General features: G+C 42.3%; 3 protein-coding genes and 2 non-coding genes across 6 annotated transcripts in view; 1 reads left to right on the top strand and 4 right to left on the bottom strand.

Annotated features, from left to right (window-relative positions):
- The window catches only part of mettl27 (methyltransferase like 27), a 115049-nt gene that overhangs the window by 60437 nt on the left and 41550 nt on the right, over window positions 1–13062 (top strand). The gene's annotated exons all lie outside the window — the stretch shown is intronic.
- sumf2 (sulfatase modifying factor 2) lies at window positions 373–3808 on the bottom strand. Of its 2 annotated transcripts, none has more exons than XM_070983145.1 (9): window positions 3447–3808; window positions 3202–3349; window positions 3009–3123; window positions 2185–2229; window positions 1956–2106; window positions 1620–1675; window positions 1133–1217; window positions 792–933; window positions 373–701 (listed from the first exon to the last, which is right to left on the bottom strand). In XM_070983145.1, exons 1-9 carry the CDS (start codon window positions 3529–3531, stop codon window positions 602–604), a joined length of 927 nt encoding a protein of 308 aa, XP_070839246.1. In that variant the 5' UTR covers window positions 3532–3808; the 3' UTR covers window positions 373–601. The 2 variants fall into 2 exon arrangements, with proteins under 2 accessions (XP_070839246.1, XP_070839245.1); XM_070983144.1 differs by having other exon boundaries at window positions 3202–3346; window positions 3447–3621.
- cct6a (chaperonin containing TCP1, subunit 6A (zeta 1)) lies at window positions 5228–12852 on the bottom strand. The gene is made up of 13 exons (XM_070983381.1): window positions 12620–12852; window positions 11860–11923; window positions 11208–11342; window positions 10847–11020; window positions 10568–10671; window positions 10207–10477; window positions 9590–9672; window positions 7399–7495; window positions 7135–7282; window positions 6466–6599; window positions 6190–6292; window positions 5702–5774; window positions 5228–5611 (listed from the first exon to the last, which is right to left on the bottom strand). The coding sequence occupies exons 1-13, from the start codon at window positions 12754–12756 to the stop codon at window positions 5539–5541; spliced, it is 1596 nt and encodes a 531-aa protein (XP_070839482.1). The 5' UTR covers window positions 12757–12852; the 3' UTR covers window positions 5228–5538.
- On the bottom strand, window positions 6713–6849 carry LOC139345311 (small nucleolar RNA SNORA22). The gene has a single exon (XR_011603200.1). It is a non-coding gene; the product is annotated as a small nucleolar RNA SNORA22 (small nucleolar RNA).
- LOC139345309 (small nucleolar RNA SNORA22) lies at window positions 9744–9881 on the bottom strand. The gene has a single exon (XR_011603199.1). It is a non-coding gene; the product is annotated as a small nucleolar RNA SNORA22 (small nucleolar RNA).

Below are 13062 nucleotides of genomic sequence, written 5' to 3'. Positions count from 1 at the left end.
GTGAGGCTGCTCTTTACACAGTAAGACAGAACAAAGCTGGAGTTTTGATAGAGCGTCTCATCTGTGGTGGTTAACGGAAACAGCCCAAACTCAGCCGGCCACCCGTGATGAGAAGGAAAACAAAAAGACAAAGACGGGATTAGAGGAGACTGTGACTAAAGCAACGGGCCAATTTACTCTCCAGTCACACGAAAACACTCAACAAAAGACAGCGTGTGGAAGGAAGACTACCAATGCTGACAGTGTCCCATTTCTTCCATTCTGTTAGACAACAAGACATTCCAGCATGTCTCTTCACTCATGAATGTGAAGTAATTAGCATGTTTCGGGGTGTGAACTAATACGTTATGGAAAAACAAAACTTCAATGTTTGGTATTAGTATGTTTATTCTTCATCAAATCCTCAAGTTCTCCACAGGAGAAATACAGTTTGTTTCTGTACTCACATCTTCCTGTCATATATTCACTGTCACTCATTGATATTTAATTGGTCCCCTCCTTCTTTCTTGTTCCTTGCCAGCTTCAAAGTCATCAGATCCATTAATAACACCCGAATCCCCATTGGTTCAAATAAACATTATTTGTGACTTCCTGTGTGTTGCTACAGATCACTTTTGTCTTTTTTCTTCCCTTGTTTCTGTCTGTCCGCAGCACACCTGAACCCCAGGTTATCGGAGGCGGAGTCGGGAGTGTTGCCCATCCTGCAGGACACAGAATCAGAGCCATCGGTCAGGACAGCAGAGCAGCTGATCTGTAGACTTGGATTATAAAACATCATGTTTACAACTCACCTGGTCGTGACTTGTGCCTTATGATTGGCTGAACCATCCACGGTGTCGATCCAGGAGCCACCACGCAGCACATACATTGGTTGTGCTGCTGGGAAGGGTGTGGATGTCCACTCCCATGTGTTTCCCATCATGTCATAGAGTCCTGCAGGAAGATTCAGTATCTTTCTCATACTATTCATAAAGCATGAAACCATCACTGCAAAGTACCTCAGACTGGTTTTAATATATCTGTAACATCTTTTTCTGTTCACTGCTTTCAATTAACAGGCATCTCTGTTACCGTGAGACTTGTTTTCTATTATTATTATTATTATTTTTTACTTTAACTACGGGACAGTTACCATAACTGTTTTGAGGAGGGAATGCTGTGACAGGAGAGATGCCATGGTATCCATCTTCTGCAGTGTCTCTGTCTGGAAACGATCCCTGAAACATACAGAAAGAAAATATTACAAAACATGTATTTCACCTGAAAGTATTCACTCATTTAAAGAGGAAAATCACATCGAACACATATTATTACTGCAACATTGTGCTAAAAGCATCTCAGTTAATGCAACGTTCCAATTAGCAACACACTCAAGTCTCCAAGGTCTGTTTAAATAACACATCATTACTGTTCGGTCGGTCGGACAAAGTTTAATCAGTTTGAATTCAAATCTGCATATTTAGCTGAAGAAAATAGTGTTATTATCTGCAGATATGAGTGGAAACCATGCGTGTCTCTTTAAAAATAAAACATATCAGTGAATCCCCAGTCAAAGCATCCTGTGATGACAATGAGCTGTGCCACTGCTACTGTAATATGCATTATTGTAAAAGGCTAACCTGCCACAAGTTGCATCTGTTCACCTGGAACTTGTTTCCCCATGGATAAACCCGACCTGCAACGTAAGGAAAGAGATTAACTAGTTTCCCCTCTTTGACTCATGAACACACTTCTCTTATGCGTCTGAAACACGACCTAAACTGTTGTTCTGACTGTAAATAAAGTGCTGGCACTCCCTCCATGCAGCAGACTGACCAGAAGCCTCAGTGTGAATTAAAACACACTTCTAACTCTGTTTAATGGACATCAGTCAAAACCCCATCATAATGGTGGAACATACAGTACAAGTATTACATTATACAGTATTCCATGCTTTCAATGCATTAACTGCGTACCTTGCAGCCCCCCGCGTGCAGCCCACTCCCACTCCTCCTCAGTGGGCAGTCTCTTGTCCTTCCAGCGGCAGAAGGCCTGAGCATCATTCCAGCTCACCTGAACCACCGGGAAGTCCAGGCGCTCCCGAATGCCTGAACCAGGTCCTGCAGGCTGAGCAGTAGAGGGTCAGTGGGGTGAAAGTCAATGCTTTGTTAGGAGACACACAAAAAACAAATGAAAAGACCTCACCTGTCTCCAAAACACCCGTTGTACAGGCAACCACCAAGGAGCCGACTGGATGAGAAAGGGGAGTCAAAAACAGTCTTTCAAATGGTGTCCATAAAGTCAATCTGTCCAGAAAGGCTGTGCATACAGGAAATGTGTCCATATGTCTCTTTTAATGTGACTCTTGTACAAAAAGTGAAAGTACTCATTGTGCAGAAAGACTCCTCACAGAATAATGTATATTATCGACAGATTAATGTGCACATCTTCACTGTTTCAGCTGCTGAAGGTGAGGCTGCTTTTAAATACTTTCACTTCTTTTGCACCCATTAGGCCTGCAGGTTAAGTCTCAGCCCGCCCCGCCTTCACTCCCCTCAGGAATGCTCACTCATTGTTTCTTTGCTGTCACTGAGATGTCAGCTGTTCTCTTCAGCTGGTCGCATCCATCCAATAGCGCCCTGACACAGCTGCACTGCTGGCCTATCACCTCGCTGCTGTCTTTTCAAAAAGGATTCTCTCTCTGCATTACTTTTCTCCTGCTGCTGTTCTTCAGCTTCTTCGTTTCATCAGCCGCCGCGACCACCAGAGATTTATCTTCTTGTTGCCCCTCAATTACAAATATCTCCCGTTAGAGTCTAAGCACCAAAGACTTTCTGATAAGACTGCATCATCACACATCGTCTGTCATAACAAACAGTTATCTTGAGTTCAATCACTTGTGTTTTCTGATTGAAATTAGTTACTTTCCACCAGCAGCACATCTTCACATTTAAGAAGCTTTTTTTTTTTTTTCTTGTGATGATGATTTCAGTGACTGGTTAATTGATGGTCAGCTGATGTGCCCCCACCTCAATCCTCTGTGTGACTTTGCTCTTCAGCTCCTCTGACACAAAGTCTTGAAACACGAAACTCCAGCCAAACGTCTCAGCTTCAGTTTTGTACTTCTGCGCTCTCACAAAGTCTCTGAAGGCCAAATCAGAGGCGTTATTACATCATTTTCAACTACCAAACACCCTACTGTCAGGTGTGAAGCTGTATTACCTGAACTCGGCATTTGTGATGGGGTATTTGTCTATTTTAAAAGGCTGGACTGCAACTTCCTTGGTGGGAGACCCTCCATCTTTCCCATCAGCTGCACTGGTTCCCAGTAACATCTTTCCTCCTGGTATATTCAGCATCTCGTCTGCTGCTGGGTGTCAGGAGGAAACTTGTCTCGATCATGTTGAACTAGAGTTAGTTTAATCAAAGTTTTTGGTATGTTCAGACACGAAAAGGTGTTATCTTACCTGCCGCTGTCAGTAAACACGCGCACACAGCTGACATCCAGGACATTACTTTAACATTCATCTTTAACGCGCCACGTAAAGCCATTATTCATTTGACATTACGAATATAATGCATAAAAGCCGAAGAGTTAACGAGCAGCGGAACTTCTCAAACTTGGATCCGACAGATTCGATGTTCCCGGATCAATAACTCGTGAATGACACGTTGTAAAAACACAAACGACGCCTCTATCGAATCGCAGTAAGGTAGACAATGAGCTACAGCCTCACTTTAATCAAAACGAGCCGTCCTCCAAACGAGACGAGTTACATTGATATCTATGTTCAGGCAGCAGTGAGACGAGAGCCCAGGGACCGTCTACAAAGTGCAAAAACGAAAGCAGACCACAAAAATATTCAATAACTTCACTGTGCCGATCCCCCAGAGACTGGGAGTTGGCTCCTTGTAGCCAGAAACAGTTTTAAGGCCCTGCCAGACTCTACTGATGCTGTTGTGCTCCTACTGTTCCTCTATTTTCCACACATAGATGTTTTTCTTTCTCTGATCCTCCTTCTCAGCTCCTTCTGCAAATTCTTCAGCTCCTCTTTCATTTCTGACCTAAAGATAATCATTTTTTCCGTGAGGAGATCATTTCTGTCAGAAGTAGTCCAGGGTTTGTTGTTGGAAAAACACCTTACAGTCCTAGAGGGTGCAGCATTCTCCACACAGAAGGTGATGTTCTCTGTTGTAAAGTGTGTAGGGCTGTTGAGGTCTCACACACTTTATAATATCAAAAACATACAATGTATTGGGTTTGAGTCTGTAAATCAATCAGTTCCTGGAAGTAGATTAAACCAATTATTTAGTTTGTGGAAAGCATATATGACACCATGGTACATGGTTTCAATGATGAAGATTTGGGTTTTTTTGTTTTGTATTACCTTCAGATGTTCCTGGTGTTTGACATGAATTTGGTGCCAATTAAATGAATCTTGAAAAATAATAATTCCAGTGAATTTAATGAATATTTTTCACAATAGCAATTCTCTATAATTATCCAATATGTTTCGAGTATCTCTTTTCGGTTTTGCACTTTGTAGACGGTCCCTGCGCGCTCCTCTCCCGGCGCCTGCACATGGAGACCAATGTAATTTGTCTCGCGCGGAGGACGGCTCGTTTTGATTAAAATGAGGCTGAAGCGCATTGTCTACCTCACTGGGTTTCGAAAGAGCCGTCGTTTTTGTTTTTACAACGTTTCGTTCATGAGTTATTGATCCGGGAATATCGAATCAGTCTGTCCAACTTAACATTTCTGACGTTTCTGTCGAACGAATTTCAACGTCGCACCGGAAATGCGTTCAACTGCAAACAGGTTCCATGTGAAATAAAGGTTCCGCTTAATTTATTAGAACTCGAACACAGCGTTCATTTCTCATTTTCCTGCGTGAATGATTCATTTTTTGTTTATACAAAATGAACATCCAGAACTTTCACACTGTCAGTTTTTAGGTCATTGTCATGAATATGTTATCAATATCAATATGTTAAGCACTGTGGAAGAAGAAATAGGAATGGCTACAAATTGTTACTGTTCAGAAATGTGGCGACTGTGTGTGTTTTAGAAGATTTCATGTTGTATATATAAAATCTAGATGAGTAACCTTTGCTTGAGTTTTATTTAGTTTTGAAATGTAGTGGAGTAGAAGTACCAGAAAATGGAAATGCAAAAGTTCAAGCACCAAAAATAGGGTACTTGTATATAGATTTGAGGAGCTGAGCAAAGACAAAACACAACCACATCTTTCAAGAGCCAAGAAAACCTTTAATGGGTAGAAACAAAACTGAGTGGCAGAGGTCAGTGCTTTTAACAAAATCTCATAAATAAACCAATCAGAGGGAGGCATTGACAAATCCACAGAAAAAAAAAAAACCATGACTACCATAACAATGGTTTCTGACAGATGCTGTGATGGATGCCGTGGTGTTTAAAGCGGGCTGTCCATCAGACTGGGGGGCTTCAGAGTTCCAAGAGCGGGAACACGGTGACCGAACTGTTGGGTAAACAACTATCCCTGTGAGTATGATAACAGCTGCAGCTTCTTCGGCTGACCTCTAACCTTTGAGAGAAGACATTCCAGCGCGCATGATCTCATCCACCAACAAGATGTTGCTGGCGATCACCGTGCTGTAAAGGAATAAAGACCCGTGTGAGAGACTGATGGGACGATGCACCAGGATAATTGGTTTTGTACCATTTAGAAATGAATAATCTCACCATGAATGGAGAAGCTGTTTCTTAACGCTGTAATTATCCCATACACCTGCTTCTCCTGACACCATGGGTTCCCCTGAAAAACAACAGCATGTGAGTAAAAAACAGGCTTGTGATAAAAGTGAATTATTACCCATCTGGAACAATTAACAGTACCACAACGGATACTATGTAAGACAAGAGGTGAATGCTTTACTGCAAACATGTTACTTGTGCTAAATGTTTTGATATTTTAGTCTTTTCCCAGTTTATTTCATCTATGACATCTATGTAACAGAGAGTATTCACTTGATGCTCAGTGTGTTAAAAGGCTTAAATTCTCTGCAGTGTATTATAGTTTGACCTCAAACTTAACAACGAAAACACTTCCAATTTCATTGTGTAGGTTCAATATTACAGATTTCTGCTTTTGAAAAACATATTGTGATGCCCTGTAGATGAAATATATTGCAGAACACAATGTTCTCTTAACAGTGTGCTGCGGTTCTGACCTGTGCTGAGGTCCACTCCAACAAGCTGACCAGACTCCTTGTACTCCATCTGCAGCTTCAACAGGGTCTCCTGAGGGTCATAGCCAGAGTTCTGGGCCAAAACCTACAAAAGAAGGTGCATGATTAAAGCCTACAGAGGCTGGTAATGTATGAATTCCAACAGATAACAAATCAGTTCTATTGTTTTTCCTGTCTAATGACAAACTTGGGTTGGAGGACCTGAGATATTAGGAGTAGCACAACACTGACAGACGGGGGAAAGTATAAACCCCTCACCTTGGGGATGATGAGCAGAGCATCCGCGAATGCCTGCACTCCCAGCTGGGCTCTGCCTTTCACGTTGGGCTTGTGTTTTACCAGAGCGTCCGCCACAGCCACCTCCAACGCACCTGCACCAGGCACGACGCTACCTGAAGAGACAGAGATTAAAAGAAGATACTCAGACAATTGACAAGTGTCTCGGCACAATAAGACAAGAACAACACGTTTAAAACAAAATCAATCGCAAAAAAAACTTTGGGCAGTTTGTTCTGATCAGCTGAATACATGTAGGAGAGACAACAGCTCTCATAATGCAGAGGAAAAGACCAGAGTCACTGTAGCACAGACATGAGAGACCAAGGAGAGCCACATTAGCATCCCTGGGTGTTCGCTGTGCAAATGACACATAAACCAGAAGATGTTTTCAAGCCAGTTGCAGTAAGTGGAACAATAATTACAAACAATTACCAACCCTGAATTTGATTTAAATTAGGAGCATTGCATACAAAATATTGGAACTGCAACCACGTAGCAAAACAATGACGAATATGAAAAAAATGTGACTAATAAAGGAAATTCTTCTTCTTCTTTTTCTTCAAATACTGTAACTGAATCACTTTTGCTACAAGTTAGCTGCAACTGTTTGTATTTCCATTAAGTCAAAAAAACTCCTTGGTGTCTTACCATCTTCGATGGCGTTCTTGACTGCCCGCAAACCATCCCTGACAGCATCTTTGATCTGTGTGAGGGTGTGTTTGTTGGGTCCCTTCACCAGCAGGGTAACTGAACGAGGGTTTCCACACTTCTCGATGAACGTGTACTTCTCCTCTCCCTGTAAACACCATGAGGGAAAATCAACAACTCTGCCTAACACATGCATAAATGTTAACAGATTCCATGCACTTGAAGAAATTCATTTCACATTTGCTTTTCACACTGAATTCTCACCAGCGTGTGCTCATAGACCAACCCAGCATTTCCCAAGCAGTCGGGTGTGAGGTCATCGACTGAATTCATGGCAACGCCACCGCAAGCGAGGGACAGCCTGCCAAGAGAACAAGACGTGTATAATTCAGTTGATGTGCTTTAAGTGGGAATACACAGCCTCAACAACTAAAACAAAGTGTTGTCCGTGCAGGTGCTGTTGTCCTGATGCAACCCAATCAAGCTGGCTCATTTACTGAGGTCTAATGAAGGTAGTGCATCTCTGTCTTTAACACAATGGATTTCTCATGAAACATTGATGCAAGAGTTTGTTTAAATGCATTATAGATTGAGGGACTGAGAGAAAACAATGAATTTACACTTTGATTTTCACACATTAAAAATAAATTGCAAAATGCAGAAGGCGTGACATGTCACACTGCAAAATACAGTAAAAGCAGCAAGCATAATGTGCCATACTGCAACATTTTTAGCACCTCTCAGATGATACAAATAGGATACATGGCACCAGTCAAAAGTCTGGACACACCTTCTCCAATGGGCTTCCTTTATTTTTATTATTTTCTACATTGTAGATGAATACTTAAGACATTGAAACTATGAAATAATACATGTGGAATTATGTAGTAAACAAAAAAAGTGAACAAACCAAAATATGTCTGATATTTTAGATTATTCAAAGTAGCCACCTTTTGCTTTGATCACTACTGGCATTATGTTAACCAGCTTCATGAGGTGGCCACCTGGAACACTTTGCAGTTAACAGATGTGCCATGTCGAACCATTCGACTACATGAAAAGCAACGATCATCCATCATTAATTTGAGGTCAGTCAATCCAGAAAAAATAAACTCTGAATGTAGCTTCAAGAGCAAACACAAATACCACCAAATGCTACATGGAACTGGCTCTCGTGAGGACTGCCCCAGTGGATAAGTTCATTACAGTTACCAGCCTCAAAAATAGTCAATTAACAGCATCTCAGAATAAAGCCCACATAGACACTACATTTCAACATCAACCATCCAGAGGAGACCGAGTCAATCAGGCCATCATGGTCAAATTGCTGCAAAGAAACCACCACCGAGGGAGACCAACACAATAAAGACAACTTTGGCCATGAAACACGAGGAATGGACATTAGACCAACAGAAAACTGTACTTTGGTCTCAAGAGTCCAAATTTGAGATGTTTGCTTCCAAACGCCGTATCTTTGTGAGACACAGAGGAGGTGAACAGATGATATTTGCATGTGTGGTCCCACCATGAAGCATGGAGGAGGAGGTGTGATGGTGTTGGGGCGCTTTGCTAGTGACACTGTTGGCAATATATTAAAAATTCAAGGTACACTTAACCAGCATGGCTACCACAGCATTCTGCAGTGACATGTCTTCCCATCTGGTTTGTGCTTAGAGGGACCATTGTTTGTTTTTCAACAGGACAATGACCCAAAATACACCTGCAGGCTATGTGAGGGCTATTCATCCAAGAAGAGTGATTGAGTGCTGCATCAGATGACCTCAGATGGCCTCCACAATCACCTGACCTGAACAAGACTGAGATGGTTTCAAACCTAACTGCCACCAAAAAGTGACCTGTATACTGCAACGCTTCACACGTCAGCAAGTCAACTAGCTAATGTTAGCATTACCACAATGGCTAGACACTAGCTGAAGAGACAAAGATGGAAAGAAGATACCCGGCTCAACAAGACAAGAACGATATGTGTAAAACAAGTTGAAGCGCTGATTTATATAATAGAGACTGGTCAGGTGGCCTGTTGAAGCTGCTCTGCCTCTGTTTGACAGGCTCAAGGGTGCTCCCTTGTGGCAAAGCAAACTAAGACTATGAAAGAAGCAAGAACTGTGACGCATTCATGGTGCCCTCTAAAAACGACAGTCCCAGCAATACGGTCATAAGAAAGTGCTGACAGTGTGTATAGATGAGTATGACTCACTATGATGTATAGAAACAACAGCATACAGCCCGTCTCTTGCTTGCTTCTCATTTCGAACATCCCGGTTTAGTGTGGTGTTTCTTCTTATATTAATGTTTTTTTAATTCAATTTCTATGCATTTTTATCATTTCTTAGATCGTACATTTAAGACTTTGGACAGCCCCAGTCTTTCACAAAACGCAGAAAATGCTTCTTCTGCACAAAAAGCTGTTGCAGGTTAAATGTTACTTTCTTACCTCTCCATGTTCCTCCTCTTTGCCCTGCGCAGAGCTACAATGCCTTCCTTGGCCAGGGCATCCAGGGAGAATGGGTCAATACCCTAAACGACAAAAGCAAGATGAAACTTCCATTTCAATAAATTAACTTTTATGTCATCCTCAGCAAAGTAACATTTATTCTGATCCGCTGAATACATGTAGGGGAGGAACAGGCTCTCCTAATGCAGAGGTACAGATCAGGTTTACTGTAGCACAGATACAAGAGACCAGGGAGAGCCATGTTTAGCATCCTTGGGTGTTCACTGTGCACATGTCAACAATCATAATATGCTTAGTGTTCATTTAAAAATGAAAAGTCTCAAATTATATATGAATTTAACTTTGGGAAAATGTATGATACATTTGCATTTACTTTTATCCAACTAATGTATTTTATATATCCTCAAATAGGAAAACTGACTCAGACAATAGTCAATATTATCAAGGGTCAATAGTATCGAATATGTTTAACACTTTTTTCCCAATAGTATTTCTAACAGAACATTTAACACTATTTCCAGGAAGGAGACAACGACCATAGTGTGAGTGGCCTGTAGTTTAAATACCCATACTGCATGCATCCTCTACAAGCATACCTTCTGGTTAATGACGACAAAACCCTTCTCCCCATTGGGACAGACTTTGTTCTTCAGTGCGATGATCTTCTGCACGCGATCCTCGATGAACTTCCTCTCTGCAGCCACAAGCTTCTCCCTCTCCTGCGCACTCTTGTAGAAGAAGCCAGAGTTGACCTCAGTCTTTTCGTACTCCAAAGAAACGTTGCAGGTCAACACATAGGCATCCTCCACCCTCTTCTTCATGTCTGGGTGTCGGGCACCGTGGTCCAACACCAAACCTCTAATTAGCCTAAGGAAATAAAAACAAAACAAAACCTTAGATGTCTATCGGCAAGTATAACTAAAGTGATAAATTGTGCCAAGTTTTTAGTAAACTCACTGTGTATCGCAGTCCGTCTTATGCTTCATCTCCATGATTTCCACCATGTACAGGTCGATGGGCTCATTGGGTTTAGCGATGGCCAGCACAGCATCTACTACAGCCTGCAGACAAACATGTCACATTAACCATTCAAAGAATGACACAAAACAATCAGCTCCCTGCCAAAGGACCTTTTCAGACTTTTAAGTTCTGGACTTCCTAACTATCTGTAACCAGCACCAACTGTCAGCTAATGTCCAACAGGCGTACACTAAGCTCTGTTCCCTCATGTCTCACCTCAGTGAGCAGGTCTGCCAGCTCTTTGTGAACCTTGGTCCTGAGGGAGGTGCGTGCTACGTTGATGAGGGTCTCTCTGTCCATTTCCCGAGTCACCTTCAGCTCCTCCAGAGCAGCCAAGGCTTTATCCTTTGCCGCCTCAAAGCCCTCTGCAATGATTCTTGGATGAAGACCCTACAACAGGAAGTTAAAGGGGGTCATGGAAGGAAAATATATCCAGATCCAAATGATGGATGCTTACATGTATTCTGAAGAGATTCACAAGCCAAATTCAGTAAAACAAACCAACAAAAAAATATATATATTATATTAATAAAAGGACTGACGTTTGGATGCATACTCAGACAGGCCCTTCTCTTACCTCGGACACGTAGAGGTCAGCCTGCTTCAGCAGTTCTCCAATGATGAGGACGTTGGAGGTGGTTCCATCTCCCGTGATGTCATCCTGCGCTGTGGCAACCTTCGCAATCAGTGATGCTGTTGGGTGCTGAATTTGCTGAGAGGGAACGAGAAGAGGAAAGAATTAGGGTAACATAAAAAGCAAACCACCATGGTTAAATGAAAAAACACCATAAATATGGCTGCAACTCTTGACTATTTTCACTACAGGCTATTTTTTCAATAAATCAATTGTTTGGTTCATGAAAAGGTATTGAGTTTACTAGAATATGTGACAGAGACGCCACCTGAGAGGCTAGGACCTGAGAGTTTGTATGTGTATGCATTTCCCTCTTGGATCCACAAAGACTAATTTGAGCTGTACTGTAGAAATTAGTCAGAAATAAGTGTAGTGGTTTGATTTTCAGCCTTATTAGGTAGCCATTTAATCATACATGGCAAACTGTGCTATTATTTGCTCTGATATGTGAATGTGTTACACATACTTACTCAACCTTAAATGGCCACCACATATATTAGGGGTGTGGTCAATTTTTAACAATGAAGAATGCAGTACAGAAAGAACTAGGTGGTGTGACAGAAAGAGAGCCATATCACAGCTCAGTGCTTCTTACCATCTCGTGTAACAAGACGTTGCCATCTTTGGTCAGCTTGATGTCTCCTGCACCAGACACCAGCCTGCAGACCCAAACAGGCAGGGAAGGGTTAATGTTAACTGAGCAAAGCTAAGGCTGCTTCACTACTTTACAACCTCCTGTTAGCTTGTACACTGTTGGTCAACTGATAACCAAGAAAAGTGAGAGTTTCCAGTCAGCCTTGCCCATAAGCAACTGTTCACTACGTCCATAGTCTGCTCGCTAGCTGGCTAGAAAATGTACAATAACTGTTAACCATCTGCCTGAACATCCTGAAATAATCATTCTGGAACATAATAATAAATAGTGTTAACTTGGTTATTGGTGATTAAGTCATTCATTCAGTCATTAGTCCCACCAGTTGACGATAAAGCTCCGTACACACTAACTTATGTTAACGTTAGCATAATCTGCTAACCAACTGATGCTAACATGCTAACGTTAGCTTGGTGCTTGTCAAAACGGATCGTGACGATGACTGGGCAGGGCAACGTGCGCCGGGAAAATCCGCTATCCGCTTAGCCAGCAGAGGCCTACACTATGATTTAGCAATTTTGTGGAAGAGAGCCTGTACACAGCGGAGGGATTCGAATCTCTTCTTTAATTAATGCATAATAAGTTGCGGCAGAATGATTATGTCGCTACCTGTGCAGTCTGCCGGTGAGCGTCAGTTAACGTTAGCTACTTAGCAAAGTTAGCTTAGCACGCGTGCTGCACAAAGGGCTCTGTCGGTACTCACATTTTCATGGTCCCCTTCGGTCCCAGGTTAGTTCTCAGCACGTCCTGAAGCCCCCGGGCGGCACTGATGTTTACCGCCAGAGCAGCCTGTGCCCTGGCCACCTCTGCTTTTGGGTTTAGGGATTTCACCGCAGCCATGCCGATGCCGCACAACCAGCGAAGTAAAAGTAAAAAGTATCGCCGGCAGGGACTTCGCACTGGTCGGGCTAGAAAGGAGAGTCCGTTTCCAGAAGGCTCCAACACGTGTTCTCGTGCTGCCTTTACGTAACCAGTCTAGGCTCGGACATCCTTAAATTTGAAAGCTTCAAACTCCCCATTTACATTATGACAAAATGAATCACGAGTTATCCAGTTCTAAGTGATTGCACCCAGTATTGTAATGATGGGGGAGTAAGGGAGATTCAGTTCCCCCACGAGAAACGTGAAAACCACGTTAGTAAAAGC

Source organism: Chaetodon trifascialis, chromosome 16, assembly GCF_039877785.1.
Source record: "Chaetodon trifascialis isolate fChaTrf1 chromosome 16, fChaTrf1.hap1, whole genome shotgun sequence".
NCBI classification, from domain to species: Eukaryota; Metazoa; Chordata; class Actinopteri; order Chaetodontiformes; family Chaetodontidae; genus Chaetodon; species Chaetodon trifascialis.
Note: the sequence above shows the minus strand (reverse complement) of the source record. Positions and strands in the feature narration are given on the sequence as shown.